The following is a 17,690-nucleotide window of genomic DNA, read 5'->3' as shown; positions in this document are numbered from 1 at the left end:
TTTTTAAAAGCCAAAGAAAAACTACAAGCCAGAGGAGGTGAGGACTTCACACACTCTGCCCATCCCCACCACTGGGGTCACAGCTCAGCTGTCTATATAGGTGCTGAGGAATTGTGGCTCTTCCATTCTTTCCACTACCTCTTGTGCAATGGGTATGAACATTAAGAGAAGTGCTTACTGGGCAGTTTGAATTAATTCTGAACCTCCACATTTACATTGAAACTTCACATAAATCACAAATGGAAAGAAAATGTTTGCCAAGGGACTGGGGAGATGACTCAGTGGTTAAAGGTACTTGCTTGCTTACAAAGCCTGCTGGCATGATTTGATTCCTCTGCACTCCATCTAAAGCCAGATGCACAAAGTAGGTACATGAATCTGTTGAGTTCATTTGAAAAGGCAAGAGGCCCTGGCATGCCCATTCTCATTCTCTCTCTACCCTTGCAGATAGATAAACTAAAAATGCTTAAAATAAAGCACTTGCCTAGTACCAGACCTTGTCTCCCAATCATGTGGCTTTCTATCTTGGGCCCCATAAAGAGAAAGCTTCTGTGTTCACACTTGCAAGTGGCAGTAGCCCAGGCAAAGCACCTTAACCTCTGAGCCATCTCTCGAGCTCTGCTATTTTATTTATTTATTTATTTTTAAGGTGCGATTTTGCTCTAGCCCAGGCTGACCTGGAATTCACTGTATAGTCTTCAGGGTGGTCTCAAACTCACTGCAATCCTCCTGCCTCTACTCTTTGAGTGCTGGGCTTAAAGGTGTACATACACCACCAATCCCAGCTTTGCTTTTTTTTTTTTTTCTTTTTTGAATATTTATTTGAGGGCTGGCTGGATAGATGGTATAGCAGTTAAGGTACTTGCCTACAAAGCCAAAGGACCAAGGTTCAAATCTCTAGGACCCATGTAAGCCAGATGCACATGGCACATGCATATGGAGTTCATTTGCAGTGGCTGGATGCCCTGGTGTGCCCATTCTTCCCCCTCCTCAAATAAATGAATAAATAAAATATTTTAAATATTTATTTGAGAGAGGGTAGGAGACCCAGAGAGAGGGGGAGAGAATGGGCATGCCAGGGCTTTTAGCCACTGCAAATGAACTCCAGATGCATGCACCACCTCGCGCACCTGGCTTATATGGGCACTAGGGAATTGAGCCAAGGTCCTTTGACTTTGCCGACAAGTGCCTTAACCACTAAGCCAACTCTCCAGCCCTGCTGGGTTTTTTTTCTTTTTAATTTATTTGAGAGCAATAAACAGAGAAAGAGGCAGAGAGAGAGAAAATGTGTTAATATATATGGCCTCTTCTCGGCTGTGGTACTTGAAGACAGATATTGCCAGGAACTTCTAGATGTGAGCTTACGGAGAGGCTTGGACTGAAATGTTAATTTTGGTTTCTCATCCAGTGGGTATCCCTACCATCAGATGGTGCGGGGCCGAAGGGGATTACAATGTAATGGTGATGGAGCTGCTGGGACCAAGCCTGGAAGACCTCTTCAACTTCTGCTCAAGAAAGTTTAGTCTCAAAACTGTTCTGTTGCTTGCAGACCAGATGGTAAGCACTTGGCACATGTTTGCCGCTCTTACAAGGTAAATGAATGGGTTGCGGTTTCTCCTTTACTGTGCCCATTCAGAGAATGATTTAACTTTGGCCTCAAGATAATAGCACAGGTGATTAGCTTGAAGTGCAGTCACATTTAAGGAGCTTCCTAGTTTTTTCAGGGAATCCATGGTTAATTCCTGATAACTCTTTTCGTGGTTTCCAAGTGAATTCTTGTGTATAGTCCTTGCAGAGTCCAGCTGTTGCAAACCATTGTCTTATTAGCGGGCTATTACCTCAGTATACTGCTTGTCCACTCCTATGGGTGCCAGGAAGCAGAAATGCCCTGGCCTGGAGGAATTAGGGTTGTTGACAGTACCTTGGGAGATGGCTTATGGTCAGTTTGATGTCTACCCTTTCTAACTATAAAACCATTCTGTCCAAGGAATAGAGAATGGATGGTATGAGCCTTACTAATAGCCACTTTTTCTGTCCGGTGTGTACTGCTCTGGGATTCAGCCTCACCGTTGCTTCTCTGCTTGTAGATTAGTCGTATTGAGTACATTCACTCAAAGAATTTCATCCACCGAGATGTGAAGCCAGATAACTTCCTTATGGGGCTGGGGAAGAAAGGCAACCTGGTATACATCATTGACTTTGGGTTGGCCAAGAAGTACCGGGATGCCCGCACTCATCAGCATATCCCCTACCGAGAGAACAAGAACCTCACGGGGACAGCGCGCTACGCCTCCATTAACACGCACCTCGGCATCGGTGAGCCCTTGGGTATCACTGACCTAGGATGCCTTTGGTGTGTTCATCCCTCAGTTTAGGGAAAAGCCAGCTTCTCACGTGACTGTGACCTAAATTAAAGGCTGTGAGTAATTTGGGCTGAGCCTTTAGGGTTGGAGGCTGTCAGCCAAACTTTGTAGCTGACAAGCTGACACCAGCAACTGCTGCTAGAGCTTTGGGTTGTCAGGTGTGGTGGGGCTGGTAGAGGCTGGCTTCTCTCACAGTTGTCTGAGGCATGAATGTTGCTGGGCAAGAGTTGGGGGTTTCCTTGAAATCACACAAAAAATACCTGGTGAAGTGGATGTCGTATTTATACTTTTACATTATTTTGAAAGTTTATTTCCTCCGTCACATTTGTGAAGTCTTGCTTTTATGTACACACATGTACCATTTTTGACATAGTTCCCTTTTCTTTCCAGAACAATCTCGAAGGGATGACTTGGAGTCTCTGGGGTACGTGCTGATGTACTTCAACCTGGGCTCTCTCCCCTGGCAGGGGCTGAAGGCTGCCACCAAGAGGCAGAAGTATGAGAGGATAAGTGAGAAGAAGATGTCCACTCCCATTGAAGTTCTGTGCAAGGGCTATCCATGTGAGTACCCTACCATTCTTGCAGCCTGTGCTTTCTCATAGAGGAATTGCTTGCCTCCTACAAAAAGGGTTTACATGAAAGGAGCACTTTAAAGAGTGTAAAGGTGGCAGTTGGCCTACTGTTTTGATATAGCCCTAAGAGCTTCTGACTGGAAGATGCTTTATAAGAGACAGAAATGAGGCAGGTCTGGCCCTCAGACGGTTAACCTCACATGAATAGACAAGGGAGGATGCTGGGAGAGCTACCTACCCTTTAAAGTGACATTCCGAATCAGCCTCCTGGGTCCATTTTCCAGAAGTTTTTATGGTTTTTTTTTTTTTTTTTTTTTTTGGTGGGATTAACCCTGGGATAAATTTAAGTGCCTTAGATAAAACTAAATTATGCTGTTAATGTTGACTTTTGGGAGGGTTTTTTTTTTTTTTTTTGGTTTATGTTTTTAATAGATACGGACATTTTTAGTCTGTGAACAACACATCTTGGTACTGTTTGTTTTTAAGTGTTGACTTTTGGGGTGGGAGTGTGCTAGGGATGGAACCCTCATACATGCTAGGCAAACTCCCTCACTTCATCTTCATGCCTTTGGTATATGGTATTCTGGGAGGTGGACTGGTTGTGAATAGACACAAGTTTGGGCTGCAGTTGGTAATGGCTGGCCAGCTTTGAGCTTTTCATTGTTTTACAGCTGAATTTGCCACATACCTAAATTTCTGCCGCTCATTGCGTTTTGATGATAAACCTGACTACTCGTACCTGAGACAGCTCTTCAGAAACCTGTTCCATCGCCAGGGCTTCTCCTACGACTACGTGTTTGACTGGAACATGCTCAAATTTGTAAGTAGCTATGTCAGAACATGAAGACAACAGCTGGTTCCTCAGGAGGCTGGCATTGATTGGCTGGCTTGAATCTTGTAGGTGCAGTGACCCTGTGTAGAGTTTATTGTGTGTGTTAGCTGAATTGTAAAAGCGAAGTATGGGCTAGAGATAGACATTAGCGGTTAAAGTGTTTGCATGCAAAGCCCAGGGGCTGAGGTTCCATTCTCCAGAACCCACGTAAGCCAGATGCATAAAGTGATGCATGAGCACAGGTTGCACATGCTCACAAGGTGGCACATGTCCAGAGTTGGTTTGTAGTGGCTAAGGCCCTGGGGTGCCAGTTCTCTCTCTTGCAAAAAAATTTTTCTGGAATACACAAGCCAGGATAGCATTTCAGAACATAAAACACACTGATTAATGGATTTAGCAAAGCATTACATACACCCAACATGCATGCATGCCTGGTAAGATGTGGGACCAGAATACTGAGAAGGGGATGCCAGCAGAAGCAAAGAAGTGCATAGAGTTTGTGGATTTGAACAATGGGAGGTCCTAGAATGAGCTGTGATGCAGTTCTTCCCAGAGCAGCTTTATGAATTGCTAAGTCTTCCTCAATTAAAGTTTCCTTTTCCTTTTTTCTCTTTCCTTGACTTTAGGGATTATAGCTACTTCTTTTTTTATTCATTTTTGAGTGGGTCTCACTGTAAGCCTCGTCAGACCTGGAACGCACTCAGTAGCACTTTCCTGGGTTTATAGACCTGAGCTATCACAATTGTTGAATTAAAGCTGCTACTAAGGGATTTTATTTACTTTATTTTGTTTTTTTTTCGAGGTAGGGTCTCACTTCTGGCGCAGGTTGACCTGGAATTCACTGTGGAGTCTCAGGCGATTGCCTTGAACTCAGGGCGATCCTTCTGCCTCTGCCTCTTGAGTGCTGGGATTAAAGGCGTGCGCCACCACAACCGGCTATTTACTTATTTTTGTTATTATTTATTTATTCATTTATTAGAGACAGGGAGGGAGGGGGCAGAGAGAATGGGTCCCCTAGGGCCTCTAACCATTGCAAATGAACTCCACATGCATGCACCCCTTTGTGCACGTTGCTTATGTGGGTCCTGGAGAATTGAACCTGGGTCCTTTGGCTTCGCAGGCAGGTGCCTTAACCACTAAGCCATCTTTCCAGCCCTTTTTCTTTTTTTCAAGGTAGGTTCTCACTCTAGCCCAGGCTGACCTGGAATTCACTATGTAGTCTCAGGGTGGCCTTGAACTCAGGGTGATCTTCCTACTTTTGCTTCTTGAGTGCTGGGATTAAAGGTATGTGCCACCACACACAGCTTGAGTTGTGAGTCTTAACCTGTGTCATGGAACTGAACATAACCACAAGGCCACCTAGCCATGAGTTGACATGGCTGAGTCTAGTAAAACAGGTGACAAAGGCCAATGGACCATGGTTACAGACCCCTGCCGGCAGCATTGGTGATTAGAATGAAACCTTCACTCTTGATGGTCCAGCACAAATCAAGCTCCCATTCTTCTTACAGGGATAGAATTAAGACAGAGATTGCTATGGGACTTCATCTGGTGTGTTGGAGAATAAAGAGAGGCTTTGGCATTCGTGGGTGTGGTGCAAGTGTCACATATATGGAGAAACTTTGGATTTTGTTGTTGCTATTGGTATTTCACGTGGCATTCTTGTCCCAAGCATCACTGGTGTTTTCTTGGGGTGTTGGTTTTTTAATTGATAACTTCCATAATTACATACAATAAACCATGGTAATTCCCTCCATGCAACTCCACGCTCCCATCATACTCCTCCCTCTCAACCAGTCTCTCTTCTATTTATTTGTTTATTTATTTATTGTTTTTCAAGGTAGGGTCTCACTCTAGCCCAGGCTGACTTGGAATTCACACTGTAGTCTCAGGGTGGCCTTGAACTCACCGTGATCCTCCTACTTCTGCCTCCCGAGTGCTGGAATTAAAGGCATGCGCCACCATGCCCGGCTCTCTTTTGTTTTGATGTCATCATCTTTTCCTCCTATTATATTAGTCTTATGTAGGTAGTGTTAGGCACTGTGATGTCATGGATATCCAGGACATTTTGTACTTGGAGGAGTGAGTTGTAAGTCCTACCTCCCCTTTGGCCCATACGTTCTTTGTGCCATCTCTCCTGTAATGGACCCTGAGCCTTCGAAGGTTTGGAGATGTTTCAGTGCTGAGCACTCATATCACTTGTCAGTATTATGGTGCCTTCTGAGTCATCCCAAAGTCACCACCATCTGAAAAGACAAGCTTCTCTACCCAAAAGTGAGAACAGCATTAATAATATATAGGTATGAACATTAAGAGAAGTGCTTACCAGGCAGTTTGGTGAGCATAGTATATGCGTTTAGCGAGACATCAGCAGATATTATCCCCCTAGGGCTCATGACTTCCCCTGCCATTGGTTTTTTTGTTTGTTTTTTTGTTTTTTTTTTTTTTTTTTTTTTTTTTTTTTTTTGAGGTAGGGTCTCACTCTAGTCCAGGCTGACCTGGAATTCACTGTGTAGTCTCAGGGTGGCCTCGAACTCACAGTGATCCTCCTACCTCTGCCTCCTAAGTGCCCTGCCATAGGTTTTCAATATCAGGCATGTATTCCCTCCCATGGAGCAGGCCTCCAGTCCATTTAGAGAGTGGTTGATTTCCCCCGTAACAAGACATGCCACTATTGCATCTATTGCCTGATTTGGCATGGCTGGCCAAATTTAAGGCTTGCAGTGTCCACTGTTTATCTCCATTGGTGATTTCTTTCTCTTATTGAACTGAATACAGTGTAGCTTGCTCCAGCTTCATTTCTTAGTGACCTTGCAGCCCAAGCATGTGGAGTCTTCAGCAGTAGGGTCTTACTATTTATTCCTGGTGGGAAACCAAGAGCCTTGGCAGTGGCCTGTAATATTTTGGTGGCATCAAGGTCCTCCCTGGCCAACAACTCACTGGAAGTTATCCCATCCATGGCACTGAACATTTTCTAGTAACAGTCTGTGGTTTCTGGGTGTGCCATTGTCAAAAAAAAAAAAAAAAAAGTAGGTTTCCATGTGACTTAGTCATACTTTCTTGGATTTTGATTAGCCTTCTCCCTACCTTTCCTTTACTAGGTCTCTTCCCCTGACCTCACTTAGGCCTTTCCACTCCAGTAATGTTCTTCTACTTACATATATATAGTGACATCCTATTAAGCCCTCCCACCCCTTCTCTTTCTTTCTATTCCCTTTATATCCCTTACTGGCCTCTGATACTGAGTTTTATTCCAACTCACATACAAGTCCAAACATTTGTAGCTAGGATCCACATATGACAGAGAACATGTGATGTTTAGCCTGGGTTATCCAGATCCATCCATGTCATGGGGGTGCTTTTTTACCAAGCCCTCTTTCTTCCTCAGGGTGCCAGCCGGGCTGCAGACGATGCTGAGCGGGAACGCCGGGACCGAGAGGAGCGATTGAGACACTCTCGGAATCCAGCCACCCGAGGCCTGCCTTCCACAGCCTCCGGCCGCCTGCGGGGAACCCAGGAAGTGGCTCCTCCCACGCCCCTTACCCCTACCTCACACACAGGTGAGCATGTTTTCCAGCCCGCCTTTGAAGAAGACACTGGATCTTCTGTTTCATGATTTGGTGGCTTTCTGACCACCCTATTGTGTGGCTCCACAGGAATCCTGGGCCAGGCACATTTGAAGTGACTGTTTTGCACTTCAGTCCTCATTTCCTAAGAGTGAGTGGGGTCTGGGACATGTCCTGTGATGGCACCTTAGGAGTACCTCTCAAGCCAGGTGTGATGGCACACACCTTTAATCCCAGCACTTGGGAGGCAGAGGTAGGAGAATTGCTGTGAGTTCAAGGCCATCCTGAGACTACATAAGGAATTCCAGGTCAGCCTGGGATAGAGCAGGATCCTACCTTGAGGGGTGGGGGGGAAGAAGTATCCCTCTCACAAGACTTGGTCCAAAGATTATCATGTTCCCTGAAAGCAATTGTTGTTAGGGTTGGTAATTACCCATGTGAAGTTTTGTTCTCATAATGTTAATTTTTTCCATGGACCTTTGGATACTCAATCCCAAATGTCCCGTGTCTTGCTCAATGTTGGGTCTTTGACTATAAACCAGTAAGGTCTTTTAGGAAACTAGATCCCTAATTTGGCCGTGTGTGTGTGCGTGTGTGTTGATAGGGATGAACCCAGAGTGCCTCATCTGTGCCCACCACTGAGTCATCCTTTGTCACAGAATTGGTTAATCGTTGCAAGTCCTTCACTCGGAGGGTCTATCTAGAGCCTGTTTAGTCCTTCAGGCTGTGCCTGGCTGCCAGTCCTGATCTAATACTGGGTGGTTGGGGCCATTAGCCTCTGTTGTGCCTCTAGGCCAGCGAGATGTCCAAGCATACAAGGGTCCTTGGTAGCCATGGCTTCTTTTCTCTCCAGCCAACACCTCTCCTCGGCCTGTCTCTGGCATGGAACGAGAGCGGAAAGTGAGCATGAGGCTGCACCGTGGTGCCCCAGTCAACGTTTCTTCATCTGATCTCACGGGCCGACAAGATACCTCTCGCATGTCCACCTCACAGGTATGTGCTTAGAGCTTACTGAAGCCAAGACAGGCCAGGCCAGGTACAGGGGTGTGTGTGGATGAATGCTGGGCCTCTGCCTTAACCTCTTTGGAGTGGTCCTACAAGTTCATAGTTGGGAATGGGGTGACAGTTATGAAGGCTATGTTTTCTTTTCCTCATTTTGTAAAATGTTTAGCTTACGTGGGGTGAGTTTTGCTTCTTAGAGTCTAAGAAACCAGCTGGGCTGTTAAAGGCCTTGTTTTCCTGGCCATGAGGTTTGTGTGGACCCTTTTCTCTCCTGCTGCTTGATGTCCTAGAGATGTTCTTACCTTCTGCCCTATCCACCAGGGAATACCACACACATTCTCACCCTTGTGGAGGGGTCTACTGTGAACACACCCCCACTGCAGGACGCGTGTTTGCTGGCCAGTACCCAGGTGGTCTCTGTGAGGGAGCCTAGCCTAACGGCCCCTGGGAGCTAAGAACATGGCCCATAGGTGTGTCCCACAGGCTTCTGTTGTGGTGTCCTAGGAGGCACCAGTCTATCGGTCTCTGAAGAGGAAGGTCCTTGGGAAGGTGAGGTGACCTAGACTGGGCCTCTTCCTTCCAGCTGTTCCTTCATTCACACCCTCCCTCCCACTCTGCTTTTGTTGCTGTTCTTCTGCATTCAGCACTGTGCCATACTCTATACACTAGAAGATTTGTTTTTTGCTTTTTAATTAATTAATTTATTTTCAAGCAGAGAGAGAAAGACAGAGAGAAGAGAGAATGGGCATACCAGGGTCTCCGGCCACTGCAAATGAACTCCAAACACATGTGCCTCTTTGTGCATCTGGCTTACATGGGTCCTGGGGAATTGAACCTGGGTCCTTTGGCTTTGCAGGCAAATGCCTTAACTATTAAGCCATTTCTCCAGCCCCCAGAAGAACTTTGATATACATGCTAATTTCCTTTTCTGAAAAGATTCAGAGTCCCCCACTCACAAGGTGGGCTGAGGTCAAGGGTAAGTTCCCAGGAGCCTCTTTTTTTTTAAACTCTTTCCCCCCCAGGTAGGGTTTCACTCTAGTCCAGGCTGACCTTGAATTCACTATGTAGTCTCAGGGTGGCCTTGAACTACCTATGGTGAGCATCCTAAGTGCTGGGATTAAAGGCATGCACCACCATGTCTGGCTTCCCAAGAGGGTTCTTACCAGTGAGCACCACATCCAATAGTTGGGTCCCCCAGAAGTCCTGACAGGTGAGCAAGCAAGAGTTTGTTTGACAAGTACACTGGTTTCCAGCCCTAGAGCAGCGTCTCTGTGGTTTACTGGTTGGGACCTGTCCCAGTTGCTACCAAATATGGGGGTTGAGGATGTAGCCATTACAGAATCCCAGAGCTCAGACCATACCACTGGCTGGTGTGGTAAAAAGCAGGACTGTTTAAGTATACCTATGGTGGGTAACTTATTGAACACTTCTTATTTGCCAGAAATGGACTAGTTTTGTATGATCATTTTCTCCTAAATTGAGTGGAGAGTTTGAAAACGAGATAACTGGAGTTAGGTGCCTTGAGAAGTCTTGCCATTGTCATAAGATAGTTACTTGGTGTGTTTTATTCCTGGCCTTGCTCCCTGACAGTGGATTTAACAGTTCCTTCCATAGACTGACCATATCAGGAGAGGGTCTACCTGTCTGTGCCTGGCCATCAGGGTGTGGTGACCCTTGGCTGGACTGGAACAGGTCTTTATGTTTTGTTTTCTTTTTGTTTTTCAAGGTAGGGTCTCACTGCAGTTTAGGCTGACCTGGAATTCACTAAGTACTCTCAGACTGGCCTCAAACTTGGAATGATCCTCCTACCTCAGCCCCCCAAGTGCTGGGATCAAAAACGTGTACTACCACACCCAGCTATATTTTCTTGTTTTAAATTAAGAAAATGAAGCATCTGATATTTTGTGATCCTGGAGGGAAATACAAGGGTCAGAAGGTTCTATGGTTACCATGCAGTCACAAACTACAGCTCAGCTTCCTCTTCTTATCCATGTGGTCCTGGCCAGCACCAGGGCATAGCTACCTCAGCCTGGAAGTGGCAGAGAAAGTCACTTAGTCCATCTGGTGGGCTTAGGGCTCAGAATCTGCTTTGCTTGCTTGGCTTCTTGTGTTTCTGCATGGAAACCTGTAGCATTTAAACACAGTTGGTAGGCTCCCTGTCTCAACTCCCTAGTTTTCCTTCTGTCCACCTTAGGGATTTTCTGGACTTCTTTTGTTCAGGTTGCCCCCCAGTGTACTCAGCTCTCTTGAGGGCTGCAACCTCAGTATTTGGCTGGCTCTAGAATGCCACTACCCTTAAGAGCATCCCTTTCCCTCCAAAGTGTCACCAGCATTAATGTGCTCAGGGTCTGTGATGCACAGCTCAAATCCAAAGAGGACAAATTAGAAGTTCATCCTTCTGTCTGCTCTTTCTAGACTTTGCCAAAGTATATGCCCTGGTGGTTTGGAAGCTGCAGGTCAGTGAGGTCACGCCAGCCTTGCAGGTTGGTAGAACCCCTGAGAGTAGGGTTTGGTGTGAGAAAGACTACTTAGGGGAGCTAGAGGAGCAGGTGCTGCACATGTTGAAGTGTGCGCTGAGCTTCTGCAGCTGTCGGTTCTCCTGGGTCTTGCTCATCTTGTGGGAGTGTAATGTGACTCCCACTGAGCCTCATGTTGCTGCCCCTTCCTGCTTATTACACTTAAGGTAGGGTGCAGGTCACTGGAATGTCCTTCTCTTTGCAGCAAGACCTCACCCCTACCCAGGCTTGGTCTGTGGGCAGCTCCTTTCTCCTCAGCCTTTTCCTTCCCTTCTCCCCTTCCCTCCCCTTCCCCTTCCCTTCGTGAGAAGAATAGTCTGTCTAGCATAGTTCTTACTGTTCCAGTTATTTGTTTATTTACTGATTTTTGAGGTAGTGTCTAGTTCCAGTCCAGGCTGACCTGGAATTCACTGTGTAGTCTCAGGGTGGCCTTGAATTCATGACAGTCCTCTTCTGCCTGCTGAGTGCTGGGATGCAAAGGCGTGTACCACCACACCTGGCCCAGTTACTCCTTTTGATGGCTTATTTAAACTACACCCTGTTCCAAAATAAGGTGTGAAGCCTGATGCTACCATTAGTGAGAACATGCATCCCATACGTGTGTCCTCGTAGATTCCAACCCTTCCACTCGGTGCACAGTGCTGTGCGACCATTCCTAGGGCCCACTCAACTCATCCCCGCCGTCTGCTGGATATTCGTTTCTCTTAGGAGCATGAGAGTTTAGGAGGACCCATCCCGTGCCGTCGCTGGGTCTGGTGGAGTAGCTGTGGTCACTTTTATCCAGGGCCAGTGATGAGACAGACAAGCTCATGCTGGCCGTTCCCTGGGCTCCCCAAATGGCACTTGTCAGTGTCTGATCTGGTCAAGGGAGAAAGACATATCTGAATACAGGCCTGACATGGGCAGTCAGGGGCCTGGGCCTCACATGCTGGTCTGGCCAGCGGGACACTTACCAACAGCTGTCTTTTCCCCACCTCAGAATAGCATTCCTTTCGAACACCTCGGCAAGTAGCTGCTCGTCTCCATCGGAAGGCAGCACTGGGTGAGTGTGCTCATGGTGGGACTCGGCAGGTGGCAGGCACCGGGCAGGGTGGGAGCCACCACTCTCCACCTACCTTGGGGGCTTGCAGGTGGGCTGGGCTTGCATGCCACGTGCTGTAGGTGGAGCGAGGCTTTTCTTGCTTGTTCTTCCCGTGTGTGCCTTTGGAGTAGCTGTGGTCAGCTGCCCAGTGTAGGGATGAGAAGCATCCTCAGAGTCTCTGGATGGAGTGACCCCAGGGGACCATCCTATTGGGACTTTAGCCTCCCTGTGACTCAGTTGGTGTGCTGGCATTGCCCTCAGGCCTGGCTCCTGGTTGCCCGGCTGAACTACCTCATCTAGCAGTTGTGCTGGGACATGTGTCTGTCATGCTCAGCTGAGTGGTTCTGTGCTTGGTGTCGGGCTCTTGAGTTCTTGCTGTGTTCAGACTCCTGGTGGTCTCTATCCATCCTAGCTTTTTAAAGTCATCCTTCTTCTCATTTATCTGTCCTCATTTTGTGTTTCTTTCCAAACTTGGTACCTGACCAGCCATCTTGTCCACACAGCTGTCTGTATTAACCTAGTCTCAGCCACCTGCTCCCCTGCCGTCGGTGCATGGCTGGATATCCACGCTGTGCTCCTTTCTCATTGGCCACGTGGCACTTGGACACTCCTTCTGGCAGGGACTTGAGCTTCGGTGGGGATTGTGCTGCTGGGAGACCTGCTCAGTTTTAACACTTTGCGCACTCTTGGAAATGTATTGAAAAGAACTCCTTTTCCTGTCTTCCTTAAGAGGGTTTGCCTATGTCAAAGCAGCAAGTTCTTTGTAGGAAGAGAGGTTGGGAGCAAGCCTTACTGCTCCACTTGGATCCTTAGAGGCGTGCGGCTCAACAGTCTCCTTGCTTGCATGCTTCTTCTTATCTGTCTTCCTGACCCTTGCTCTGCTCAGCACGTGTCCTGGCTGCAGAAGTCCCTCTTTACAGCCAGGGTTAGAAGTGACTAGAATGGCGCCAGGTGTCCCTTCCCTCCCAGGCTCCATCATGTGTTACCTGTGCCTAAGTGCCTGGCTGGCCTGTTCCTCTGGCCTCATGCTGACCTTGTCCTGTGCTTTGGCTCTGACAGATTCCCGGTCGGGTGGCTTCCAGTGGTCTTCAGTCTGTCGTGCACCGATGAGAACTCTCCTTTTTGCTGTGAAGGGCAGACAATGCATGGCTGATCTACTCTGTTACCAATGGCTTTACTAGTGACACGCCCCCCGGTCTAGACCCGAAATGTTAACGCCGGGAGCTCTCCAGGCCACTCACCCAGCGACGTTCATGGGGAATCAAAATAAACTAAACGGACAGGCTCCAAGAGCTGCCATCACCAGGGCTGCCACCATGGCCCCACATGAGCTCAGATACCACGGGGCTGGGAAGAAGAACAGAGTCTGGGAGACCATTGCAGAGAGAACCAGACTCCTGTGAAGAGCCTCTCAGCTCCCACCAGTGGTGGCGGACCTGCACTCCCTGATGATCCCACCGCAGCTACCACTCTTCTACTTGGTTAAGACAGTTTTGTATCATTTTGCTAAAAATTACTGGCTTAAATCTGTGTAAAGAAAACCTGTCTTTTTATTGTTTCTTTCTTGTCTGTTTTTGCGGTCTTCAAAAAGATGACAACCTTAATGAGTCCTAAGACATGCTGGCTTTTGAGCATCTCTATAAGGAGGAGGCAGACAGGAGAGGGGCACCTTGGAGTGTCAGGGACGTGTGTTGTTTTCTTGTGTTGTGCTGTTCACTTTGGAGAGAATTTCTCATCAGAAGTTAATGTATGAGTGTATGTCTTGTGGGCCCCTGCCATCCCAGTTTGGGCACTTCCCCTTACCACTATGAACTGAAATGCCTGCCATTGTCAGAGCAGGTAGAAAGCAGACTGCTGTGAAGCAAGGGTGCAACAGAAGTGTCCCCAGCAAAGCATGTTGTGCTCTTCCCAGAGAAGTCAAGAACTCTGAAGAACTTGCACACGGAGGCCTTGAGAGCCCAGTAGGATGCTGGGAATTTCCAAGATTCAAAGTTGAATATGTATTTCTGGTTTCTAGGGAGAGGACTGTGAAACAGTGTGTGGGTTGTGTTGGGGGTCGCATCTTGTCATTGTGGTGGTGGTGGTTGCCTATATGCCTTTGAATTGGGAATTTGCTGAACAAACTAAGTACTACCATGCCACTTTGGTTTGTTACTGCCTCTACTCATAGCCAGGGAGCAGGCTGTCCTCGGCACCATTGTTCAGAGGGACCAGTGGCTGGAGGGAATCTACCTTGAAGTGCCAAGAAGCAGGTGCCTGCCCACCTGAATCTAGAACCTTCCCCTCCAGAAAAGTGGTGCCACACATCATGGCCATCTGCAGGCTGGGTTGTACTGTCACCACTCTGTGGTCAGGATGCCAAGATGCTCTTCCTTACCATGTGCCACTGATGCAGAGACAGCAGAGCCTGAGCTCCCCCATCTGGTAATGGGGTGTGGTATACATTGAGTCCGTTTCCACTTCTGTCAGCCTGTTTTGCAAGGAATGGGGCTTCTCATAGCTGTGGTGTCAGAAGATGCCACCATGGCTTTTCCCTCCTTTCTGTAGTTGCCTGGCACTGACAGCTGGCCCTTGGGCACACTTCTAGTGTACATTAGCATCTCAGTGTGACTGTCAGGCAGCCACCTGAGCCTGTGGGTGCTTCTTCCTGAATCCTGAGCTGGTTACTTCACATTTCAGTGAGCAGGCCCTTGACTCCGTGGGGCTTGTGTGTCTGGGAGTACAGTGGGAGGTCATGGGGGGGGGGGTCAGGGCAAGTTTGAGGTTCATGTTGCAAACCCTTCATCAGAGTTGGGCCTCCCCTCCTAGAAGCTGTTACTGGTGGCAGCAGCCCTGCCTGGTGTGCTTGTTGTAGATAGCTGTGGTATCAGCAGGATGGTAGGGTGTAGCCTGGCCCTGTTCTGCTGGGTTGTGTTGAGTGGACCCATCCCAAGTCCTGGAGGGTGTGGCTGTGACGGTTCTTGCCCAATATTTAATCCCATCATCACTTGCAGGAAGCGTAGATAGAATGTGTGTATCAACCTGTGTCTTGGTGACCAGTCTCTGAGCTGTGCGTTTGTACTACCACTGTATTTGTGTACTTTAACAATTGTGTAAATAATAAATTCATAATGACTTCTACCTTTCTTCTTTTTCCTTTGTGTGGTCTTTTTCAGCAGCCAAGGAATTTCATTGTGTTTTGCCACATGGAAGTGGCTTTTTTTTTTCCTTCAAGGTCAGGGTTTCACTCTCGCCCAGGCTGACCTGGAACTCACTATGTAGTCTCAGGCTGGCCTTGAACTCATGGTGATCCTCCTACCTTTGCCTCCCAAGTGCTAGGGTTAAAGGCTTTGCCACCCTGCCCAGCCCTCATTTTTGGTATTTTTGAGATGGTCTTTCTAGAACTCAGGCTGGCCTTGAACCAGGTCAGTCCTCCTACTTGGCCTCTTGAGTACTGGAATTACAGACCTGACAAAGCTAGAAGCTAGCCCTCCAGAGCAAGGGTGTTCCTGCTTGCTTTTGCCTGTGGGTGTTGGGGAGCTAGTTGGAGCAGGTACCACAAGATACATCCTCCTACTGGTTCTGGTATACCTGGGCAGGCAGGGGCATCATGAGTGAGTCTGTTTGGGAATGTTAATGACATTTCTAGGAGTCTTTCCCCCCACCCTGTCTTAGACATTTTAATGATATAGACCCCTAACCTCTGGGTAGTGTTGGTCTAAGGTACCCATGTATCTTGGGTTTTCTGGAAAGTAGATGATGTGGTTGCTAGGATAACATTCACCCTGCCATGGAAGGTGCTTCTATAAAGGATGTCAAAGTGCCAGCAGGACTTTTTGGTCAAAATCCAGCTAGTGGTGCTTTTGAGCATGTATGTGCTTTAGGGAACCCCCGCTAGGGGTCTCAAAGCCAGGAGCCCCTAGCAGTTCGACCTCCACCAACTTGCCTTACTCAGCCTTTTTGGGTGAGCATCCCAAATTGGCTTCTGGTCTGTCTTGTACGTTCTGTAAGGGAACCCTTTACCCCTTGCTGGCTGGAGATGAGGCGTTGCTAGCTTTGCCTACACCGGCACCTTCCCAGCCCAGAGCTCTCTTCTGTTTCCTAACGAGCAGTGTAGGGGCACCTCTGGGAGCCACCCACTGCTCAGTGCCTGTGCTAGAAGTAAAGGAAGGGTATGGTCATAACCTGGTTCTGGGTGGACTCTGCACCCCAGAGCACATGGTCTAGATAGGACTGTTGGATCAGGAGCACTGTATGTATAGGTGGCCACTCCCCAAGATCCTCATCCACAGACCCTTGAAATGCATATGAGTGCCTGCCAGCAGATGTTCTCTGCTGTGGCTGGGGCCACCATGTACTCATCTCCAGAAAGGGCAAGGCAAGTACAAGGTTGGGCATTAGCCCACATGCCTGGTTCATTCAACCCCTAGCTGAATGTTCCCTGCAGGCGCTCGCAGGCCCACTGAAGAGGAGAGTCCAGATGGGACACACACTGCAGATTCTCACTCATTTGCATCTTCAAAAGATGCTAAATGTGCGGTTCTCTTGAGGGTTGAATCTGCATCTGCTGTGGTGGCCCTGGGGAGCAGAGTGAGTCCTGGCACGTCCCCTGTGGCCCCAGAGTATGCCAAGGCCTTTCTTTACTCTTCTTGCCTCACGTGCTGTCTCCATTGCTACTCAAGGTGTCCAGCTTCCCACATCTTGAGGACAGAAAGTACACTTTTCTCCAACTGGAAAACATTAAGCTAGAAATGCAGACAGAAGAACCTGCCTACTCAATACAGGGTCTAGGTAGTGTCATCCTGGGAGTTCGAAGAATTTGAGGGCCATAGAGTATCTCCTTTATGAAGGCTCCAACCCACTGCAGGTCCATTCCTGCCAAGCAACATCTTCATAGGGAATATGAAGATGAACATACTGATCTCAAAATTTGCCAGTTTCCTAGCTGTCTCACGTTTCACATCCTCTGGGTACAGCTGTGAGACAGGCTGGGGGTGGGGGGGGCTTCCTGCTGCTCTCACCTGGGCAAAACAGCTTAGGTGAGGACAAGGGCTAACTTGAGGTGAAGTGGTTAAGGGTCATCATCAGGATCTGGTGCGATGGTTCCACGAGGAAGCCATTCCCACTAGTGTGACTGCTATAGCCAGCAGGGTCAGTGTAGTTAGGCCCAGGAAAGAAGGGTATGGGGGGGTCCAAGGGCCCCTGGGTACCCTGAGGAACAAGACTGTGATTGGGAGAGTGAGGTATCTGTTTGCTGCCTGGTGTCTTCCTAGGCCATCCATTGAGCCTGCACCAAAGTGCCTCCACTCCCCACTGTCTTGCCTCCTTCCTTAAGGTAGGCAGAGCTACATTTGGGGCTCAGCCTGTCCCGAAGCCTAGGCCCTCTTGCTGTGGTGAGGTTGACTAAGGAAAATGAAACTCAGGATGTATATGGTCTTAGGCTGTTGAGGCTAAGCAGTCACTCCTGTAGTTACCAGCAAGGCCCACCAGCTGTTAGAGGGAACATGACCAGACAGAAGGGGTCATCCCAGAGCCATGTGTATGTTGGTGACTTGCAAGCCCCCTGACTTTCTCAGCCCAGCAGGACCAGACCCGTCAGAGGGCAAGGGAGCCTGGGAACCCAGGCCCAGGTGTGAGCTCTCGCCCCCTTTTCCTTGCAGAGGAGCAGGGACGTGGCTTCTCTCCGGCTGCATGCAGCCCGCCACGGTGCTCGCTGTCGTCCCCAGCGCCCACGACGTACCACCTACTGAGGCGGCCCCAGCGGCCTCTGACCGGGCTT

The 17,690-nt window shown here is 48.4% G+C and overlaps 1 protein-coding gene across 2 annotated transcripts in view; it reads left to right on the top strand.

Annotated features, from left to right (window-relative positions):
* The window catches only part of Csnk1d (casein kinase 1 delta), a 34,041-nt gene extending 18,984 nt beyond the window's left edge, over positions 1-15,057 (top strand). Inside the window, exons 3-10 of one of the 2 annotated variants that reach the window (XM_004655040.3) lie at positions 1,409-1,557; positions 2,088-2,316; positions 2,754-2,924; positions 3,607-3,755; positions 7,156-7,327; positions 8,187-8,326; positions 11,831-11,893; positions 12,992-15,057. In XM_004655040.3, the coding sequence (XP_004655097.1) occupies positions 1,409-1,557; positions 2,088-2,316; positions 2,754-2,924; positions 3,607-3,755; positions 7,156-7,327; positions 8,187-8,326; positions 11,831-11,863 (1,043 nt within the window). In that variant the 3' untranslated portion in view covers positions 11,864-11,893; positions 12,992-15,057. The remainder of the gene's footprint in view (positions 1-1,408; positions 1,558-2,087; positions 2,317-2,753; positions 2,925-3,606; positions 3,756-7,155; positions 7,328-8,186; positions 8,327-11,830; positions 11,894-12,991) is intronic. The other variant, XM_004655039.3, reaches the window with a different exon arrangement.
* Positions 15,058-17,690: the final 2,633 nt, after the last annotated feature.

The sequence above is a fragment of the Jaculus jaculus genome, chromosome 9 (assembly GCF_020740685.1).
Source record: "Jaculus jaculus isolate mJacJac1 chromosome 9, mJacJac1.mat.Y.cur, whole genome shotgun sequence".
Taxonomy (NCBI): domain Eukaryota; kingdom Metazoa; phylum Chordata; class Mammalia; order Rodentia; family Dipodidae; genus Jaculus; species Jaculus jaculus.
This window is presented reverse-complemented; position numbering and strand designations above follow the sequence as displayed.